Genomic DNA, 21769 nt, shown 5'->3' with positions numbered 1-21769 from the left:
GCACTATTGGCCTTCGGAGAAGGTGGAAGATTAAATTTCGGCCTGACAGCGTTTCCTGTCGACACTGCAAGCAAAGAGAGAGTGAGGGGGCGACTCGTGAAGGGACCCACAAACAAGCTGAACCGTTTAACTTGCAGATTAACACCCAAAGGAGCCACGCTGACCTTCGACCCCTCGAACTTCCTCTCACGAGCGAGGGAGGAAAGCGAGGAGGCGGCAAGGACTGGAGGTGACCATGTTGGAGCTCAGGAAGAAGGTCGGGTGAGTGAAGACACCCTGAGGAGGTGGTGGCGGACATGGAGGTGAAAAAAGTGTGATAAGCCTAAGCAGACGGACGCTCACGCTAATCAGGTAAACACACCGTTGGCATTGTGAACATGTGTGGTTCTGATAATGTTTCTTGTTCTTGACGGTAGAAAAGTGAGTATTTGCATCAGCAAGAGTCACTCAGGTAAGAAATATTTTCTTGACTATTGAGGAGAAAATCATAGTTTTGGGTTGACTATTTGTTGTGGTTGTTAAAGGTTGAAAGATGGCTGATCCAAACAAGGAAGGCGGTAGTGAAAGAGGCGAGCCTGAAGACAAGCTTGCGGACGAGGACGAGGACAAGCGGGCCAAAGACGAGCACAACAAGCTGGAGAAGGAGAGCGGGAATGTGGTGGCCCCGAGCAAGAACGTTAAGCGGGGAAAGCGGCGTCAACGGTTGCAGAGCGGCTGGGCCCTGAGCGAACGCCTGGCCATCAACGTGTCGGGGATGCGTTATGAGACGCAGCTGCGCACCCTCGCTCAGTTCCCAGAATCTCTGCTGGGAAACGCCCGCAAGCGTCTCCGCTACTTCGACCCTGACCGGAATGAGCTCTTCCTGGACAGGAGTCGGGTCTGCTTCGACGCCATCCTCTACTTCTACCAGTCGGGCGGGAGACTGCGGAGGCCCGCCAATGTGCCCTTGGACATCTTCATGGATGAGCTGCGCTTTTACGAGCTCGGGGAGGAAATTTTGGACCGCTTCAAGGAGGACGAAGGCTTCCCGAAGGAGGAGGAGAGAGCTCTTCCCAGCGGTGACCTGCAGCGCCGCCTCTGGATGCTCTTTGAGTACCCCGAGTCCTCCAGCGCTGCTCGCATCATTGCCATCGTCAGCGTCATGGTCATCATCATCTCCATCCTCATCTTCTGCTTGGAGACCCTGCCCGAGTTCAGGAACGAGAAGGAACAGAGGGAGGTGCGTCAAATGGTTTTGTCGCAGACATAGTAATTCTTAAACTTGGGAAGCACAGTGGTGCAGTGGTTAGCGCGGCTGCTTCAAGGCAAGAAGGTTCTATGCTTGAACCAGTGTCTGCTCAATGCTTGGTTGTGTAGAGTTTGCATGTTCTCCACATGCTTCTCGCTACACCAGTTTCCTTTCACAGTCCAAAAATATGTACGTTAGGTCCACTGAAGACTCTCCAGTAACTTTGAACAAGATAAGTGGTAAAGAAAAAAAGATGCTTGAATCTCAATTCCTTACCAACTGGTAGGTGACAGGGTGCAAATAAGGTGAAGGTTTAACACCGCTAAGAAGTAACGAGGTTAACATGGAGGGACAACAAGTGCTGACAGGTATCCTCTTACCAAACATAAACATTCTGAGCTTCAGGTGTTCATCTCCTCTGAAGGATCGCCACTATCTGCATTCTGGTTTAGTGAGTTGGTAATAAGATAACCAGGAAGTCCCGATTTGAGCATACAAAAGCATACTCAACGATAAGAGAAAGTCCAGAGAACCGCCATCCTTGAAAGTTGGAGATATGGTTACTTGAGAGAAACGTTGGCAAGTCGGCACTGGTATGACGGAGGAGACGGAGATAGGAGAAAAGTCCCAGCCAAGAGGCGCATTTAGATGGAGGAGATATTCCAGAGGACGAGACAGAGCCAAGAGTATGAAGGCTAGGAAAGCAGATGAGGCGCTCTTATGTTACCCCCTCTGAGACCTGGACTACTAAATATAGGCAAAGGACAAGCCACCAACATATAAATGTATATTAATAAACACTGACTCATACGTGAGGAAAACAGCACGAGGACACATGACACAGCTAATCAGTTTTGCTCCGACTTTGCTAGCATGGATTCAGAAATTTGTAGCGTTCTATCGATGATGTCAGCATTTGTGACATTCGCGGTTATAATTTGCAGCCTTCCGACATTGTGGTGGGATTTAAAAATTATTTGGCAGACGAGGGATGATGATGATCATGACAGCGTAAGGGAGCAGTAGGACGTCCAAGTTCCGAGTCAGATGTGCCTAACCAGAGCCAGGAGAGCGTAAAATGTCCCTCAGTGAAGTACTAAGTCAAGACAAAGTGAAGCAATAGAAACACAAAAGTGACAAAGTGAGCAACGAGAACCCTAAAGTCTTCTGGTAACTTGACCTAACTTGCTCGTGCCAAATTAAATGGGTTAATAAATGGGTTGTACTTGTATAGCGCTTTTCTACCTTCAAGGTACTCAAAGCACTTTGACACTACTTCCACATTTACCCATTCACACACACATTCACACACTGATGGAGGGAGCTGCCATGCAAGGCGCCAACCAGCACCCATCAGGAGCAAGGGTGAAGTGTCTTGCTCAGGACACAACGGACGTGACGAAGTTGGTACTAGGGATTTGAACCAGGGACCCTCAGGTTGCACACGGCCACTCTCCCACTGCGCCACGCCGTCCCAAATTGTCTTGAGTGTCAAAGTTAGTTTGTGACGAACCCCAAGATGCAGAGAAGGAGGCAGGCATTTTGCAGATAAACATGATTTAATCTTTCAATACTAACACATGAATGGCTAAGAACAAACAAACTTAAAAGCAGGGAACAAAAGACAGTAAGCTACAAACCGCTACCAAATATAGCTTACCGCAACGCTGCATTGGCACGACATGACACGACAGGTAGCAACGACAATAATCCAGCGCAGAGTGGAGGACAAAGCAGGTCTAAAGTAGGAGCGGGCTGATTGACACAAGGTTTGGCCAGGTGCCAATCAGCCGCCGCTGAGGGGAAACAGCGCCCAGGGAGAAACAAAGGAAACAGACAAAATAAGAGCGCTGACAAGGAAATACTACACACAGAGGAAACAAAGACAAATACAGAGGAAAAAACTAAAACATAGCCAAACTGTCAGGGACAAGACTGGCATTGAGACCCCTTTCCAGAGCTGGGGAGTAACACAAGTCCATATTTTTAAATATAGGCGATGAAATGAAAATCTGCGTGGAAAATTAACGTGCTGGGGTGAAAGTAGAGAAGCCAGAAATGTTGGTATCCTGCGATCAATGTAAAATGTTGAATATCCTGAAGAGCGACTTAGCTCCTTGTTTGGACTTTGGTGAATTCCCAATGACCAAAAACCACCATAAATGGGAGTCCCCTTAAAAGGGTCAGATCATGATTATCTTCTAATTACACTCCATTTTAGTCTACATAACATGCAATACTTTTTCTTTAGTCAACATTTTGCATAGCTTTTGCTGTAAAGTCCCTTCATTAGGCCAAATTCTGGCTGCTTCTAAAGACGGTTAGTTTTGAGAGGCAGAGATGTTGGAAGCAAATGAAGCCCTCCTTACCACTGACCTTACTACACTATCGTCCCCGGCCTGCACCTATGCTTGGTAGTCGTTTTTGTTTTGACAAGATTGTATGGAATATGGACAGTGGTGATCGCCACCAGCCATCTTATTTTTACTTGACTTTCACCACAACACAACATCCCAGATGATATAGCGAGACCATGTGGCTCATTATGGTTTTGTTGTGGGCTCAAGAAGGAAACAGTGCGGCTGACACAAAGTAAGGACGCCCGTCAGGAATTTCTGCTGGGAAAGGTTGAACTTAAAACCCCCCCCCAAAAAACAACAAATCTTTCTCTCTCCAATGCTAAATCCTGGACGTATACATGTGTATATTGACCATAAAATGTTTTCTACTCTAAATCATTGCAATATTTTCACTGCACTGCTGCTTTGAACACTTGTTCAATAGGAGGTTCAATCCTGCTGGTCAGTAAACCACACTACTAGCTACACCACAAACGTTTTAAAGGATTATATCACTAACTGGTCCCTTAAATAAAATATTTTTGGGGAAAAATCTGTCTCTATTTGGCCGTAGGGTGATGATACCATGTCTTACAGTAGAAGGCTAAGCTAGCTGCACAACGAGAGTTAACATTACTAACGTATGATTGACACATTTTTAACCTACTGTTATTGCTTACCGTTTCATTGTTTCCTCCATTGCCATAAACCAGGGGTGTCAAACTCAAATACAGAGTGGGCCAAAATTTAAAACTGAACAAAGCCGCGGGCCGAGGTTGAACAAATTATTAATAGGGACCCAAACAAGTTTTGCGTTGAATATTGAACAAGCAAGGCTCATATAACTTTATAGTGACATGCAACATCGAGTCTCAAATAATAATAATAATAACAATTTAAAAATATCAATGTCATATCAAACAAAATTTAAATAAAAATCTTGTGCCTCTTTTCTCTTTGCAGCCTTCGGAGGTACATATCAAAATTTAACTTTTTCCACAGGCTCATAATACATTTGAAAATAAAATAAGAACAATTTAAACAATCAAGCCTTGAAGTAGGAAGAGAAAGTGCATGAATAAAACGTTAATTATTGCTCAGTTTTCTACACTGATTTGCTTTAACACTGAATATGGAACAAGCCACGCTTACATAACTTAATCATGCAAAAGCAACCATCAAAAAACAAACGAAAAAACATCAACGGTACATTAAATTAAATAAAAAAAATAATGCCTCTTTTCCATTTACAGCCCTCTGAGGGAAATATCAACATTAACGTTTTCACAGGCTAATAAATTTGAAAATAAAATAACAATGAGGTGGGCGGGGTCGGGGGGTGGGGTGTGTATATTGTAGCGTCCCGGAAGAGTTAGTGCTGCAAGGGCTTCTGGGTATTTGTTCTGTATGTTGTGTTCGGTGCGGATGTGTCTGCCATTCTTGTTTGGTGTGGGTTCACAGTGTGGCGCATATTGGTAACAGTGTTAAAGTTGTTTATACGGCCAGCCTCTGTGTGACCTGTATGGCTGTTGACCAAGTATGCATTGCATTCAATTATGGGTGTGTAAAAGCTGCATATATTACGTGGCTGTGCCGGCACGCAGTTTGTATGGAGGAAAAGTGGACGTGATGACAGGTTGTAGAGGACCCTTAAGGCAGTGCCTTTAACGCACGCCCCCAATATTGTTGTCCAAGTGGAAATCGGGAGAAATTTGGGAGAATGGTTGCCTCGGGAGATTTTCGGGAGGGGCACTGAACTTCAGGAGTCTCCCGGGAAGTATTAGCGGTGAATGCAGTGTTACAGCAGCACGGCCGCTGTATAATACCGGCGGGCCAGCTTTAATGTTAATTTGATATTGCCTCAAGGGCCAAATTAAATTACACGGTGGGGCAGAGTTTGACACCCCTGCCATAAACAGTAGTCGGAAAATTCATCTTTTTGTGAACATTTGTGGCTGTAGCATGACCAATCTTTGCACACACTTTAAGCCACTTCTTTACAGTTGAAGGCACATTGCCACAAATCATAAAAGTAAGGCACTTTTTTACTTTAGATGAGGTTGAAAGTTAATGGGGTGACTTGTGCTGGTCACAGCAAAAAGAGCATTTTTCTTCTTTGGGTTTCATCATCAATGTTGCTGTGACACAGCCGGATATAAATAAATTAAATAGGCTGCCTCGCAGAAATTATGTTTGGGTAAAGTTCTACCTTAAATGGATATTCCGCTGACGCCAGACAAAATATCACACTTAAACAACATTCCAAACTGTTTGGTGGAAATATGAAAGAAATCAAGATTGTTTTCTAAAAATCTCTGCAATGCCTCCATGGTCTGATTAAACATTTTGGGGACTTAATGCAGACACCAAATACTCATAAGCAGGTACTAACAGGTAATTAAAGTTGTTTTTGCATCTTAAAGACCCCTTACGGAATACCATATATAACTTACCTCGTGACTAATCACTGGACAGCCACATGTTTAGTGTCACTAAGAAAGACGGTAGTGTTTCAGGTATTCTAGTTGATTCCTTGGTGTCCCAGCAGTTTTCTTAAACCAGAGTCTTTGTCTTGCAGAGATTTACCAGCATCCTTCACCCAGCGGTGGCCAATGAGAGCGTCTCAAACTTGCCGACCTTTACACCCTTCCAAGATCCCTTCTTCATCGTGGAGACCATCTGCATCTTCTGGTTCTCCTTTGAGTTCATCATACGCTTCACCTGCTGCCCCAACAAGATGCACTTCTTTAAGGATGTCATGAACACCATCGACTTCTTCGCCATCATTCCCTACTTCGTCACGCTGGGCACGGAGCTGGCCAAGGACAAAGGGACGCAGCCCTCCGTGTCGCTGGCCCTCATCAGGGTCATCCGGCTGGTGAGGGTCTTCAGGATCTTCAAGCTGTCTCGCCACTCAAAGGGTCTCCAGATCCTAGGGCAGACTCTGAAGGCCAGCCTGCGTGAGCTCGCCTTGCTCATCTTCTTTCTCTTCATCGGTGTCATCCTCTTCTCCAGTGCCGTCTATTTTGCAGAGGTGGACCGCCCTGACACGGCGTTCACCAGCATCCCAGAGGCCTTCTGGTGGGCCGTAGTGTCCATGACGACGGTCGGCTACGGGGACATGTACCCGGAAACGGTGGGCGGGAAGCTGGTGGGCTCCATGTGCGCCATCGCCGGGGTGCTCACCATCTCACTGCCCGTGCCCGTCATCGTGTCCAACTTCAGCTACTTCTATCACCGCGAGATGGAGCGAGTGGACACCACAGAGTACCAGCATGTCCCCGCGTCCCTTTGGGAAAACGACATGGAGGACGGCGGAGAAGACGATGAGGTGGGAGATGAGGGGCCTGAGGACCCAGGAGAGCACGCACCGCTGTACGAAAGGAACAGCAAAGCGGCGGGAGATCTGAGCGGGAAGAACTTCCTCTATAGAGAACCTTTGGTCACTCAGGTGTGACATAACCAGAGGAAGAAACCCTGTAGGTCCTATACCTCCACGCTGAGGGAGAAGAGACACACATGGACTTTGATAACCGGCAAAGTCACTCAAGAAGCTGAATTTGGGGAGTTAAGACCTTTTCTACAAACTGTTGGTTGATTGGCTCAATTTCTATGCCTCGTTTACAATTGCTATGATCTTTGTCAATGAGCTTTAAAGGCCTGCTGAAATGAGATTTTCGTTTTTAAACTGGGATAGCACGTCCATTCTATGTGTAATACTTGATCATTTCACGATATTGCCATATTTTTGCTGAAAGGATTTAGTAGAGAACATTGATGATAAAGTTCGCAACTTTTGGTCGTTAACAAAAAAGCCTTGCCTGTACCGGAAGTAGCAGACGATGTGCGCGTGACGTCACCGGTGTGAGGGCTCCTCACATTGTTTATAATGTGAGCCTCCAGCAGTAAGAGCAATTCGGACCGAGAAAGCGACGATTTTCCCATTAATTTGAGCGAGGATGAAATATTCGTAGATGAGGAAAGTTAGGCAGGCGGCAGTGGGAGAGTTTCAGATGTAATTAGACACATTTACGAGGATAATTCTGGAAAATCCCTTATCTGCTTATTGTGTTAATGGTATCGTAGTGAGATTGTAAAGTCATACCTGAAAGTCGGATGGCTGCGGTGAACACCAGTGTCTCTGAGAGAAGCCGAGGAGCCAAGATCACAGCTGCCTTTTTGAGCTGCAGGATGAGGTCGCGTAATCCACTCAAGTCTCCGGTAAGAGCCAATTTACAGGGGAACATTATCACCAGACCTATGTAAGCGTCAATATATACCTTGATGGTGCAGAAAAAAGACCACACATTTTTTTAACCGATTTCCGAACTCTAAATGGGTGAATTTTGGCGAATTAAATGCCTTCCTGTTTATCGCTCTCTTTGCGATGACGTCAGAACGTGACGTCTCCGTGGTAATACAGCCGCCATTTTCATTTTCAACACATTACAAACACCGGGTCTCAGCTCTGTTATTTTCAGTTTTTTTGACTATTTTTTTGGAACTTTGGAGACATCATGCCTCGTTGGTGTGTTGTCGGAGGGTGTAACTACACTAACAGGGAGGGATTCAAGTTGCACGACTGGCCCGAAGATGCGAAAGTATCTGCCGCCAGACCCCCATTGAATGTGCGGGAGTGTCTCCAAATTTTACCGGCGAGGACAGACATGGTACAGAGATGAATGGATAACCTGCAGATGCATTCGCAACGATAAATTCAACGAAATCACAAAGGTGAGTTTTGTTGATGTTGACTTATGTGCTAATCAGACATATTTGGTTGCGGTGTGACTGCCAGCTAATCGATGCTAACATGCTACGTTAATCGATGCTAACATGCTATTTACCGGCGGTGCTAAAGCAGACATGGCACAGAAATGTATGGATAACCTGAAGATGCATTTGCAACTATAAAGTCAACGAATTCACAAAGGTGAGTTTTGTTGATGTTGACTGCCAGCTAATTGATGCTAACATGCTATGCTAATCGATGCTAACATGCTATTTACTGGCGGTGCTAAAGCAGACATGGCACAGAGATGTATGGATAATGTGCAGATGTATTTGCAACTATATTACGTTTACTTCCACCCACATTTAATGCGAAAAAAACACTTATTAATCGAAGGATTTAAGTTGCTCCAGTGTCAAGAGATGCGAAAGTCCTGATCGTTTGGTCCGCACATTTTACCGGCGATGCTAACGCAGCTATTCGGCCATGCTATGGCTATGAATAGCGTCAATAGCTATTCGCTCAACAGCTTCAGTTTCTTCTTCAATACTTTCATACTCCAACCATCCGTTTCAATACATGCGTACTGAAATCAGAGTCTGTGGTATCTGCCATTGTTTACAGCAGCACTGTAAACTTTTTTTTAGGGATATTCGTGGACTGGTAAAATTTTGAAAAAAAATAAAAAAAATACAACAAGCCACTGGGAGCTGATTTTTATTGTTTTTAACCCTTTTGAAATTGTGATAATGTTCCCCTTTAATATCACAATTTTCCCATCCAAAAACTTGCTGGTTGACGTAGAGAAACATGTTCGCTTGACCGCTGTGTGTTAAAGCTTCACAACAAACAAAGAAACACCGACTGTGTTTCAGTGATAAAGGCAGCTGCAATCCACCGCTTTCCACCAACAGCATTCTTATTTGACGTCTCCATTATTAGTTGAACAAATTGCAAAAGATTCAGCAACACGGATGTCCAAAATACTGTGTAATTGCGTGATGAAAAGAGACGACTTTTAGCCGTAAGTGGTGCCGGGCTAAAATGTCCCCTCAGACCAATAACGTCAAAAACACGCGTCATCATTCCGCGACGTTTTCAACAGAAAAACCGCGGGAAATTTAAAATTGTAATTTAGTAAACTAAACCGGCCGTATTGGCATGTGTTGCAATGTTAATATTTCATCATTGATATATAAACTCTCAGACTGCGTGGTCGGTAGTAGTGGGTTTCAGTAGGCCTTTAATAAATAAGTTATGGAGCTTTGGCGTCTTTGCACACATCAAGTATTCAGTGAGGACTAAATGCTCTCTGATGTGCAGCCATTCAGCCACTAGAGGTCACATGTGAGCTACTTAAGCAGAAGCGCTGGACCTGGCTGGACCAGCTGCTGCTTTTCATTTACAAACAAAAGTGACATCAGCAAACATCAACATCCTTTCCTCTTCAAACGCTCATGTTAATGTAGGCCACATGACTCTGATTGTGTTGTTTTGACTTCGGCCAGCCACAAGATAGTCTTGATCAGTTTAATATTCGTTATTGTTTGCATACAGTTTGCAAAATGACACATGTTTCTAATACTATGTTGAATAATGTTGCTACAGCAGAGGAGCAAAAAAAATATCATATTGCCGAGCCCTAGCCTCAGATATTATACTGCCTTTGAAAAATAAACGTACCTTTTTATGTCATGGACCGTGGACATGATGGCAATATGAGTCGAGGCGCATGTTGCGAGTCAACACAAGCACAGACCACTTACAAGCAGAAACAGAATGGAGACAGAAGAGGGTGAACGGACGTATAAACGATAAAAGTGATGCTATAAAAACTTAAGGGCCGCGCTGCAAGGGGTGCTTTAGAACAGTGGTTCTCAAATGGGGGTACGCGTACCCCTTGGGGTACTTGAAGGTATGCCAAGGGGTATGTGAGATTTTTTTTTAAATATTCAAAAAAATAGCAACAATTCAAAAATCCTTTATAAATATATTTATTGAATAATACTTCAACAAAATGTGAATGTAAGTTCATAAACTGTCAAAAGAAATGCAACAATGCAATATTCAGTGTTGATGTTGTAGGCACAATACCAATGTGAGCAATTTGCAAAATGCGCAACCACATTTTGCAAATTTGTATAATGCGCTGTCTTTTTTCAAATTGCTTCCGGCTATATATTTGAATAATGTGTGGTGCACATTTTGCAAATCAATGGGCGCAAATACATGTTTTTGGTGTCAAAATAATTTATTAAATACTTATGTAAATCTATTCATTTGTAGTCGGGACAATATAACTGAGTATTGCCCTCAGATCAGTCCAACACTAACCACTATACAGTGTACATCCACGACTAAACTACTGACTAAACTACTACCACAACTTGGTTTACTATTTAATGAGGGCACTTTAAGTTGATGATTACTTCAATGTGTAGAAATCTTTATTTCTAATTTAATCACTTGTTTATTTTTCAACAAGTTTTTAGTTATTTTTATATCTTTATTTCCAAATAGTTCAAGAAAGACCACTACAAATGAGCAATATTTTGCACTGTTATACAATTTAATAAATCCGAAACTAATGACGTAGTGCTGGGTTATACTTCTTTATCTCTTTTTTTTTCAACCCAAAATGCTTTGCTCTGATTAGGGGGTACTTGAATTAAAAAAAAATTTCACAGGGGGTACATCACTGAAAAAAGGTCGAGAACCACTGCTTTAGAATATAGCTTGCTAGCAGCTAACGTCACGCCCCACTGTTTGAGCTACTTCTATAGCCACGCCTCTATGGCGACACATAAAGTAAGCTTCTTACAAGTATCTTCCTTGCAGGATGAGGAATAGCTAAACATGCTTCACTACAAACCATAGGAGGATACAATAGCTAACCGCTAACAGCAAACTAGCAACCCTGAATGTAAAAAAAATGGGTGGCTCTATACAAATATCGACTGTAATGATACCAAGTACTAGAGACATATGTTATCGATACAATGATCACGTCAATATTTTTTTAATTATCAAAAAAGCTTATGTAATTTTTGTTGTTTTAACTCAGGAAATACATCCCTGGACACATGAGGACTTTAATTATGACCTATGTATGACCTTGAATGTACTTGGTATTGGATCCATACCCATATTTGTGGTATCCCCCAAAATATATGTTAAGTATCCAAACAGCAGAAAAATAAGTGATTATTACATTTTAAAAGAAGTGTAGAGAGAAAATGTTGAAACAGAAAGCAAACAGATATTAACAGTAAATGAACAATTAGCAGTGATGGGCAAACTACAAGTTACTCTCAATTAAATGTAACTTAGCTTTCCCTGTAGAATTGTAGCAAGCTACCCTACAAGCTACATATATATATATATATATATATATATGTAGCTTTCCCTGTAGAATTGTTACACTATACAAGCTACATATATCCATCCATCCATTTTCTACTGCTTATTCCCTTTTGGGGTCGCGGGGGGCGCTGGCGCCTATCTCAGCTACAATCGGGCGGAAGGCGGGGTACACCCTGGACAAGTCGCCACCTCATCGCAGGTCCAACACAGATAGACAGACAACATTCACACACTAGGGCCAATTTAGAGTTGCCAATCAACCTATCCCCAGGTGCATGTCTTTCGAAGTGGGAGGAAGCCGGAGTACCCGGAGGGAACCCACGCATTCACGGGTAGAACATGCAAACTCCACACAGAAAGATCGCGAGCCTGGATTTGAACCCAGGACTGCATTACTATTAACTATCTGTCATTTATATACTCCCTCTCAGTGTTCTAGTACCCCACTGTATGTATTTATTTAGTTATTTTGCCTTTTCTTTGGCCCACCCCTATACCATTTAACATTTTCTCTACCTCCGGTAAAAAAAAACAAAAAAACAGTATCTATCTATATGTGGACAAAAAAAAAAAACAATGACTTGTGTGTTTGGGAACAGTGGCAGTAAAACTTTTCATGAACTCAACTCACCTTAACGCAGTGGTTCTCAAACTTTTTTTGTCATCCCCCACTTTAGAAAAGGGGGAGTTTTCAAGCCCCCCCTGCCCCCATCGCCCCGACAGAAGGCTAATGCCTAGTTTAACATTTTCATATTTATTGAACGTCAAGTAACATTCAAGTTGTATACATTCAAACTCAATAACATAAAATAACATCAAGTTCAATAATAAATAAAATAACTGTGCAGCTGTGGTATAACTTGCATTAAGTTCAATAATAAATAGAATAACTATTCTGCCAGTTTTCTTTGAAAGAAATCAAGTGTCTTATTGACGTTATGGGGTGTGTTGTCTCCAGGTGTCTCTTTAATTTGTTGGGTCTCATGCTGTCTGCTGCAAGCAGTTTTAGACACAGAACACACAGGGGTCTCTCCTCTGCCCCCACCACCGTTGCCGTGAATCCAAGAGCAAGATACCCTTCATATTTTATTTTCGATTTTTGTTTCTCTGCAGGCGCTGGCTCTGATTTGACGACCTTTGAGGTGCGAGTAACAAATTTATCCATTTTGTGTAATTGTGGTCCACACATTAGCCTGCTACCCATCCGCGTGAAAGATTGTTCCGCTTAGCCCCGCCCCCATTAGTTACTGTTGCTATATATGTCAAACTTTCGCTCCTACCTAGAAATTTAAAGCCTGGAGGAAACATAAGTAATTCACATTTATTTACATAACAGATTTCACAGACAGAATCACAAAGTAGTTTACCGTGTGTATAGAAAATGAAAGCATAGTAAAAAAAAAAAAATCTAAGAATATAATAAAAAAAAATTTTTAAGTGAAATTTCCTCCCGTTCATCACGCCCCACCTGTCATGTGTCTATTCCCCACACTTTGAGAAACGCTGCCTTAACGTGTGTTCCTAAATTTGTTTTGGACGTCTTAGATCAGTGGTGTCAAACGTACGGCCCGTAGGCCGGATCAGACCCGCGAACAGGTTTTATCTGGCACCCAAGAGGATTTTGGAAAGTACAAAATTTACCTGAAATTTTTGAATGATAAAGAAACTGCTCTTCCAAATGTGTCCACTAGATCAGTGGTCCCCAACCACCGGGCCGCAGAAGAATTTTTTATTAATTTTTACTAAAAAAAAATAATAAAAAAAATAGAAATATTTATTTTTAATTAAAATAACTTAAAAAACACAATATACACATACAATTAGTGCACCAACCACAAAAACCTCCCCTTTTCGTGACAAAAACGTCCCTTTTTCATGACAAAGAAAAAAAAAAAAAAAAAGGATCCCCCCGGGCCGCAGGACAAATTATTAAGCGTTGACCGGTCCGCGGATACAAAAAGGTTGGGGACCACTGCACTAGATAACGCAATAGCAATTATTTGCAGGTGTGCTCATGACTTCGAAGGGGGCGGAGCTATTAGCTGCTGGTTAACGGGGATTCATGCTGAAATAACATGTATCCCCTTCTAACTTCATGTGTGATTCGTGAAATGAGTCCAAATTCACAGGTTTTGTTGTAGATGATGTATTATATGTACAGAATAAACCACATGATGTTAGTACATCAGTTGAGGAAAATGAGTAAAATACATTAATAACCTGCTGCAATTTGATGTTAATATTACTATTTATTACATCTTCTAATAGATTACAATTTTACACCAATGAGAGCATTTTAAAACTCACACCGATTTAACTGATGAACATTATCACATCATTTATTCAGAAATTATAAATCACGACAAATGAAGATAGACTACTATGAACAGCGACATGTAAGTGTAAAAAAAACCCAACATTATGATTTGTATGTTTTCAGATTGTGTGTGTTCTATTTTTAAACAAACAAAACAATCTGAAGTTGTTTTTATTTTTAAGTTATCATGACATGATTTTAGCCAGTTGGGAATAGATTTTCCTCTATGTGGCCGCTGAGCTAAAATAAGTTTGATACCCCTGTCTTAGATGAAGAGCGCAGTTATGACTTTGGTTTACAGAATAAAAAACTAAAAACTAAGGTTTTGGGCATTGTTTTCTCTAAACGCATACATTTGTCTACATATGGCCATTATTGTGGGTTTCCTGCAAGTCGTCTGCATTACTAAAGGAAAAATGTAATCTGTGGGAGAGAATTCTTCTGCCATTTTTAAGTACGTTTCTTTTTTTTTTTTTGAGTCATCATCTTGATACGTCCCTCTGTCTCCAACTCCCTCGTCGTCATGTGACGTCAGTTTCGATGACCCGCCTTATCTTGCCTTTGATTGGCCAGTCCATAATGTTTCGCCCTAACCTTAGCCAATTGTAACTCATCATATTGATTGATTGATTTATACTTTTATTAGTAGATTGCACAGTACAGTACATATTCTGTACAATTGACCACTAAATGGTAACACCCGAATAAGTTTTTCAACTTGTTTAAGTCGGGGTCCACGTTAATCAATTCATGGTACAAATATATACTATCAACATAATACAGTCATCACACAAGTTAATCATCATAGTATGTACATTGAATTATTTACATTATTTACAATCCGGGGGGTGGGATGAGGAGCTTTGGTTGATATCAGAACTTCAGTCATCAACAATTGCATCAACAGAGAAATGTGGACATTGAAACAGTGTAGGTCTTATTTAGTAGGATATGTACAGCCAGCAGAGAACATAGTCAGTTCAGATAGCATAAGAACAAGTATAAACATTAGAAGTACATTTGAGTTGTTTATAATCCGGGGAGATGGGATGTGAATGGAGGAGGGTATTAGTAAAGTGTTGAAGTTGCCTGGAGGTGTTGTTTTAGAGCGGTTTTGAAGGAATATAGAGATTAACTTACTTTTATACCTGTTGGGAGTGCATTCCACAGTGATGTGGCATAGAAAGAGAATGAGTTAAGACCTTTGTTAGATCGAAATCTGGGTGTAACGTGGTTTGTGGAGCTTGCCCTGGTGTTGTGGTTATGGCGGTCATTTACGTTAAGGAAGTAATTTGACATGTACTTCGGTATCAGGGAGGTGTAGCGGATTTTATAGACTAGGCTCAGTGCAAGTTGTTTTACACATATGAACACCAGCCAATCATCATGGGTGTTCTCCGTATGTATAGTGTTCTCATTGTTCTCCATATTTTTTTTAATTTAGCCTGGATTCACAGTCCATTTTCTTTCTTTGTAGCTTGTAGCTTTGATGTAAGCTACCTCACTACATGGCTCTAAAATTAGGTAAGAGACAGGAATTGCTAATCGTTAAAAAAGTAGCTAAGCTACCGCCAAGCAGAGGTGGGTAGTAACGCGCTACATTTACTCCGTTACATCTACTTGAGTAACTTTTGGGATAAATTGTACTTCTAAGAGTAGTTTTAATGCAACATACTTTTACTTGAGTATATTTATAGAGAAGAAACGCTACTTTTACTCCGCTCTATTTATCTACATTCTGCTCGCTACTGATTTTTATCGATCTGTTAATGCACGCTTTTTTGTGTTTTGGTTTGTCAGACAGACCTTCAAAGTAGGATCTATCGCATGCTTGTGTTTCACCAATCAAATATAGTCACTGGTGACGTTTGACTACGTTTCACCAATCAAATGCAGTCACTGGTGACGTTTGACTCCGTTTCACCAATCAAACAGAGCCAGGCGGTCAGATGATTGACTGCACATGAAGTTTCAGCGACAAACAACAACAAGCTTAAGCTTACATGAACTCAGCGTCAAATTTGAGGAAGCACATGGCGGTAAGTAACGTTAGTAGATTGCAGCTGTCTTTAGCACCGAGACACAGCCGGTGTTTCTTTGTCAACGTGAATGACTGCTCGCTGACTGCTCTTGTTGCAAAAAAGCTAAGTATCGTTCTATCTGTGTGATTTTAACTGTTTTGCAGCTTTATTTACAACTTATCAAACATATTTAATAGTTCAATTTAACTTGCAAATCACCCGATCTCTGTCTCACCACTTCGCCCTCAGCTAGCTAGCTGCTAAGCTAACGAGGCTAGCGGAGAAAGGCAGCGCCGGTCTGAAGGAAGCTTCTCCCCCGCCACCGTGACCACCACTTTCCGAAGACAGCTGGCACCCAACTCGGCGACGGAAAGTTTCTGTGAGTATGGCTTCCTGCGCTTCGTGCACTTTACTCATGGATAGGTTGGCTTTGCTAGAGAGCCGTGTCCGCCAGTTAGAGCAGTGTAATTTCGTAACTTTAGATGTTGCGGACACATCTGCTAGCGTTAGCTGTAGCGAGCTAACTAACCCAGCTTGTAGCAGCCCTAATCGGCCTACAAGATACGGTGTACCGGTTGAGACGCATAATAGATTTAGCCCTTTAGCTAGTCCTACACCCCAGTCTACCGGGCACCACACTTTAGTCATAGGGGACTCCATCACCCGAAACATAAAGCTTAGCAAACCAGCCACAATTAAGTGTATTCCCAGGGGCAGAGCACCTGACATTGAAGCTAATCTTAGGGAGCTAACTCGCAACAGGTCTAGTAAACACGTACGGCAGGCTAACCGCACCACTAGTTATGCGAATATAGTAATACACGTTGGCTCCAATGACGTTAGGATGAGACAATCAGAGATTACAAAGAGAAACATAGCCATGGCTTGTAATCTCGCCAGAAAGATGTCCAGGCATCGAGTAATTGTCTCTGGCCCCCTGCCTGGGAGAGGCAATGATGAGAGATATAGCAGATTAGTCTCTCTTAACAGGTGGCTGGATAGCTTCTGCAGACAACAGGGATTTACGTTTATTGATAATTGGCCCTCTTTCTGGGGCAAACCTGGCTTGCTGAGGAGAGACGGCCTTCACCCTAACCAGGAAGGCGCTATCCTCTTGTCTCGGAACATAGACTTCGCATTGAGCCACATTTGACTAACTGCACTAGAGCAAGCCCGGTCACAGGCAATTACAGAGCCTGCTAGCCTGGGTATGGAGTCAGTTAAGTCAGTTAAGTTAGAACTAGCCAGCGCCAGGCTGGATGATCCCTGTACACATAGCAATTTTCGTAGAATAATACACAACTCACAAAATGTTTTTTCTACTGTGTCTATGACTACGTCAGAGTTAGACATGCGTTCTACTGAGGTGGCAAATTATGATGCGTTCAGTTTATCGCAGCGCCAAGTAGACAATCTGAAAATTCCCGTCATATCAATTCCTAGATATGGTCGTAATTATTTTAAGTACACTGCGCATAATAAACGCAACATTATTAATATTGCTACTACGGATAATTTTATCAACAACTCCTTAAAACAGCCCACTACCTATAATATGGGCTTTCTAAACATCAGATCTTTGTCTCCCAAAACGTTATTAGTCAATGAGGTCATTAGAGACAACAACCTTAACGTCATCGGTCTTAGCGAAACCTGGCTTAAACCAGACGACTTTTTTGCGATAAATGAGGCATCCCCTCCTAACTATACGAATGCGCATATTGCCCGTCACCTCAAAAGGGGAGGGGGTGTCGCACTAATATACAACGAAAACTTTAACTTTAGTCCTAACTTAAATAATAAATATAAATCGTTTGAGGTGCTTTTTATGAAGTCTGCCACACCTCTGCCTCTGTGCCTGGCCGTTATCTACCGCCCCCCAGGGCCCTATTCGGACTTTATTAGTGAATTCTCAGAGTTTGTTGCTGATCTAGTGACGCACGCCGATAATATAATTATAATGGGGGACTTTAATATCCATATGAATACCCCATTGGACCCACCGTGCGTGGCGCTCCAGACTATAATTGATAGCTGTGGTCTTACACAAATAATAAATGAACCGACGCATCGCAGCGGTAATACGATAGACCTAGTGCTTGTCAGAGGTATCACCGTCTCCAAAGTTATGATACTCCCGTATACTAAAGTAATGTCCGATCATTACCTTATAAAATTCGAAGTTCAGACTCATGTTCGGCAAGCTAATAATAATAATAACTGCTATAGCAGCCGCAACATTAATGCTGCCACAACGACGACTCTTGCGGACCTACTGCCCTCGGTAATGGCACCGTTCCCAAAGTATGTGGGCTCTATTGATAACCTCACTAACAACTTTAACAACGCCCTGCGCGAAACCATTGATAACATAGCACCGCTGAAGTTAAAAAAGGCTCCAAAAAGGCGTACGCCATGGTTTACTGAAGAAACTAGAGCTCAGAAATTATTATGTAGAAAGCTGGAACGCAAATGGCGCACGACTAAACTTGAGGTGCACCATCAAGCATGGAGTGATGGTTTAATAACTTATAAACGCATGCTTACCTTAGCTAAAACTAATTATTACTCAAATCTCATCCGCATTAATAAAAACGATCCCAAAAATTTTTGTTTAGTACAGTAGCATCGCTAACCCAACAAGGGACTCCTTCCAGTAGCTCCACCCATTCGGCAGATGACTTTATGAAGTTCTTTAATAAGAAAATTGAACTTATTAGAAAGGAGATTAAAGACAATGCGTCCCAGCTACAACGGGGTTATAGTAACACAGATACGATTGTATATACGGCGGATACTGCAAATATCCAAAATAGTTTCTCTCGTTTTGATGAAATAACATTAGAAGGATTGTTACAATGTGTAAATGGAATAAAACAAACAACATGTTTACTTGACCCACTTCCTGGGAAACTTATCAAGGAGCTTTTTGTATTATTAGGTCCATCAGTGCTAAATATTATAAACTTATCACTTTCCTCGGGCACTGTTCCCGTTGCATTCAAAAAAGCGGTTATTCATCCTCGATCCTGACCTCATGGTAAACTACTAAACTACCGACCGGTGTCTCACCTTCCCTTTATTTCGAAAATCCTCGAAAAAATTGTTGCAGAGCAGTTAAATGAGCACTTAGCGTTTAACAATCTATGTGAAACCTTTCAATCCGGTTTCAGGGCAAATCACTCGACTGAAACAGCCCTCGCAAAATTGACTAATGATCTATTGCTAACGATGGACTCTGATGCGTCATCTATGTTGCTGCTCCTCGATCTTAGCGCTGCTTTCGATACCGTCGATCATAATATTTTATTAGAGCGTATCAAAATACGAATTGGTATGTCAGACTCAGCCCTGTCATGGTTTAACTCTTATCTTACTGATAGGATGCAGTGCGTCTCCTATAACAGTGTGACCTCGGACTATGTTAAGGTAACGTATGGAGTTCCCCAGGGTTCGGTCCTTGGCCCTGTACTCTTCAGCATCTACATGCTGCCGCTAGGTGACATCATACGCAAATACGGTATTAGCTTTCACTGTTATGCTGATGACACCCAACTTTACATGCCCCTAAAGCTGACCAACACGCCGGACTGAAGCGTGTCTTAATGAAATTAAACAATGGATGTCCGCTAACTTTTTGCAACTTAATGCCAAAAAAACGGAAATGCTGATTATCGGTCCTGCTAGACACCGACCTCTATTTAATAATACAACTTTAACATTTGACAACCAAATAATAAAACAAGGCGACTCTGTAAAAAATCTGGGTATTATCTTCGACCCAACTCTCTCCTTTGAGTCACACATTAAAAGCGTTACTAAAACGGCCTTCTTTCATCTCCGTAATATCGCTAAAATTCGCTCCATTTTGTCCACTAAAGACGCCGAGATCATTATCCATGCGTTTGTTACGTCTCGTCTCGATTACTGTAACGTATTATTTTCGGGTCTCCCCAGGTCTAGCATTAAAAGATTACAGTTGGTACAAAATGCGGCTGCTAGACTTTTGACAAGAACAAGAAAGTTTGATCATATTACGCCTGTACTGGCTCACCTGCACTGGCTTCCTGTGCACTTAAGATGTGACTTTAAGGTTTTACTACTTACGTATAAAATACTACACGGTCTAGCTCCAGCCTATCTTGCCGATTGTATTGTACCGTATGTCCCGGCAAGAAATCTGCGTTCAAAAGACTCAGGCTTATTAGTGATTCCTAGAGCTCAAAAAAAGTCTGCGGGCTATAGATCGTTTTCCGTTCGGGCTCCAGTACTCTGGAATGCCCTCCCGGTAACAGTTCGAGATGCTACCTCAGTAGAAGCATTTAAGTCTCATCTTAAAACTCATCTGTATACTCTAGCCTTTAAATAGACCTCCTTTTTAGACCAGTTGATCTGCCGCTTCTTTTCTTTCTCCTATGTCCCCCCCTCCCTTGTGGAGGGGGTCCGGTCCGATGACCATGGATGAAGTACTGACTGTCCAGAGTCGAGACCCAGGATGGACCGCTCGTCGGGACCCAGGATGGACCGCTCGCCTGTATCGGTTGGGGACATCTCTACGCTGCTGATCCGCTTGAGATGGTTTCCTGTGGACGGGACTCTCACTGCTGTCTTGGAGCCACTATGGATTGAACTTTCACAGTATCATGTTAGACCCGCTCGACATCCATTGCTTTCGGTCCCCTAGAGGGGGGGGGTTGCCCACATCTGAGGTCCTCTCCAAGGTTTCTCATAGTCAGCATTGTCACTGGCGTCCCACTGAATGTGAATTCTCCCTGCCCACTGGGTGTGAGTTTTCCTTGCCCTTTTGTGGGTTCTTCCGAGGATGTTGTAGTCGTAATGATTTGTGCAGTCCTTTGAGACATTTGTGATTTGGGGCTATATAAATAAACATTGATTGATTGATAGTAGATATTTTGGCTGTCACCGTAGGCTGATGTTAGCTTCCCTGCTATGAATCACTGTCAAATGTACATCGTGTGGAGACATTTATTAACGCACTGCAGCCTCATACGCACGCACGCACGCACGCACACACACACACACACCAATCAGAAGTGCACAGTGTGTTCCCAGGTGCAGCCCACACCTATCAGTTTATGGTTTGCGTAAAGGCTAACTTGTTATTTTCCTTTGTAATTTCTGCCTACTGAGCCTATGGTGCTATTAAGTTATTGTAGCTCAATTTGCCTTTATTTTTTCATGTTAATGTATTATTATCTAATATATATTATTGTTTTAGTTGATTAAGAGGTATTCCTGGCTCTGAATTTGCTCATTGCTATTTTTATGTTTTTGTGCATTATTTGTTGCCGTCATCATTAAACAAACAGCTTACTCATCAGTTACTCAGTACTTGAGTAGTTTTTTCACAATATACATTTTACTTTTACTCAAGTAAATATTTGGGTGACTACTCCTTACTTTTACTGGAGTAATAAATCTCTAAAGCAGGGGTCACCAACGTGGTGCCCGCGGGCACCAGGTAGCCCGTAAGGACCAGATGAGTAGCCCGCTGGCCTGTTCTAAAAATAGCTCAAATAGCAGCACTTACCAGTGAGCTGCCTTTATTTTTTAAATTTTATTTATTTACAAACAAGCTGGTCTCGCTTTGCTCGACATTTTTAATTCTAAGAGAGACAAAACTCAAATAGAATTTGAAAATCCGAGAAAATATTTTAAAGACTTGGTCTTCACTTGTTTAAATAAATTATTATTATTTTTTTACTTTGCTTATAACTTTCAGAAAGACCATTTTAGAGAAAAAATACA

At 42.1% G+C, this 21769-nt stretch overlaps 2 protein-coding genes across 2 annotated transcripts; both read left to right on the top strand.

The window, feature by feature from the left end:
• Nucleotides 1-14300, top strand: LOC133556040 (potassium voltage-gated channel subfamily A member 1-like). Its single transcript, XM_061905627.1, has 4 exons — nt 1-351; nt 417-451; nt 525-1219; nt 6146-14300. The coding sequence occupies exons 3-4, from the start codon at nt 533-535 to the stop codon at nt 7022-7024; spliced, it is 1566 nt and encodes a 521-aa protein (XP_061761611.1). The 5' UTR covers nt 1-351; nt 417-451; nt 525-532; the 3' UTR covers nt 7025-14300.
• Nucleotides 8163-21611, top strand: LOC133556041 (uncharacterized). The gene is made up of 2 exons (XM_061905628.1): nt 8163-8301; nt 16250-21611. The coding sequence occupies exon 2, from the start codon at nt 17211-17213 to the stop codon at nt 18624-18626; it is 1416 nt and encodes a 471-aa protein (XP_061761612.1). The 5' UTR covers nt 8163-8301; nt 16250-17210; the 3' UTR covers nt 18627-21611.
• Nucleotides 21612-21769: the final 158 nt, after the last annotated feature.

The sequence above is a fragment of the Nerophis ophidion genome, linkage group LG07 (assembly GCF_033978795.1).
Source record: "Nerophis ophidion isolate RoL-2023_Sa linkage group LG07, RoL_Noph_v1.0, whole genome shotgun sequence".
Classification (NCBI taxonomy): Eukaryota; Metazoa; Chordata; class Actinopteri; order Syngnathiformes; family Syngnathidae; genus Nerophis; species Nerophis ophidion.
The sequence above is the reverse complement of the archived record's forward strand: the minus strand, read 5'-3'. Positions and strand labels throughout refer to the sequence as shown.

Coding starts and splice junctions, on each gene's coding strand:
- LOC133556040 (XM_061905627.1), top strand. CDS start 533: ATGGCTGATCCAAACAAGGAAGGCGGTAGTGAAAGAGGCGAGCCTGAA. Junction 1,220..6,145: donor ACGAGAAGGAACAGAGGGAG/GTGCGTCAAATG, acceptor TTTGTCTTGCAG/AGATTTACCAGCATCCTTCA.
- LOC133556041 (XM_061905628.1), top strand. CDS start 17,211: ATGGAGTCAGTTAAGTCAGTTAAGTTAGAACTAGCCAGCGCCAGGCTG.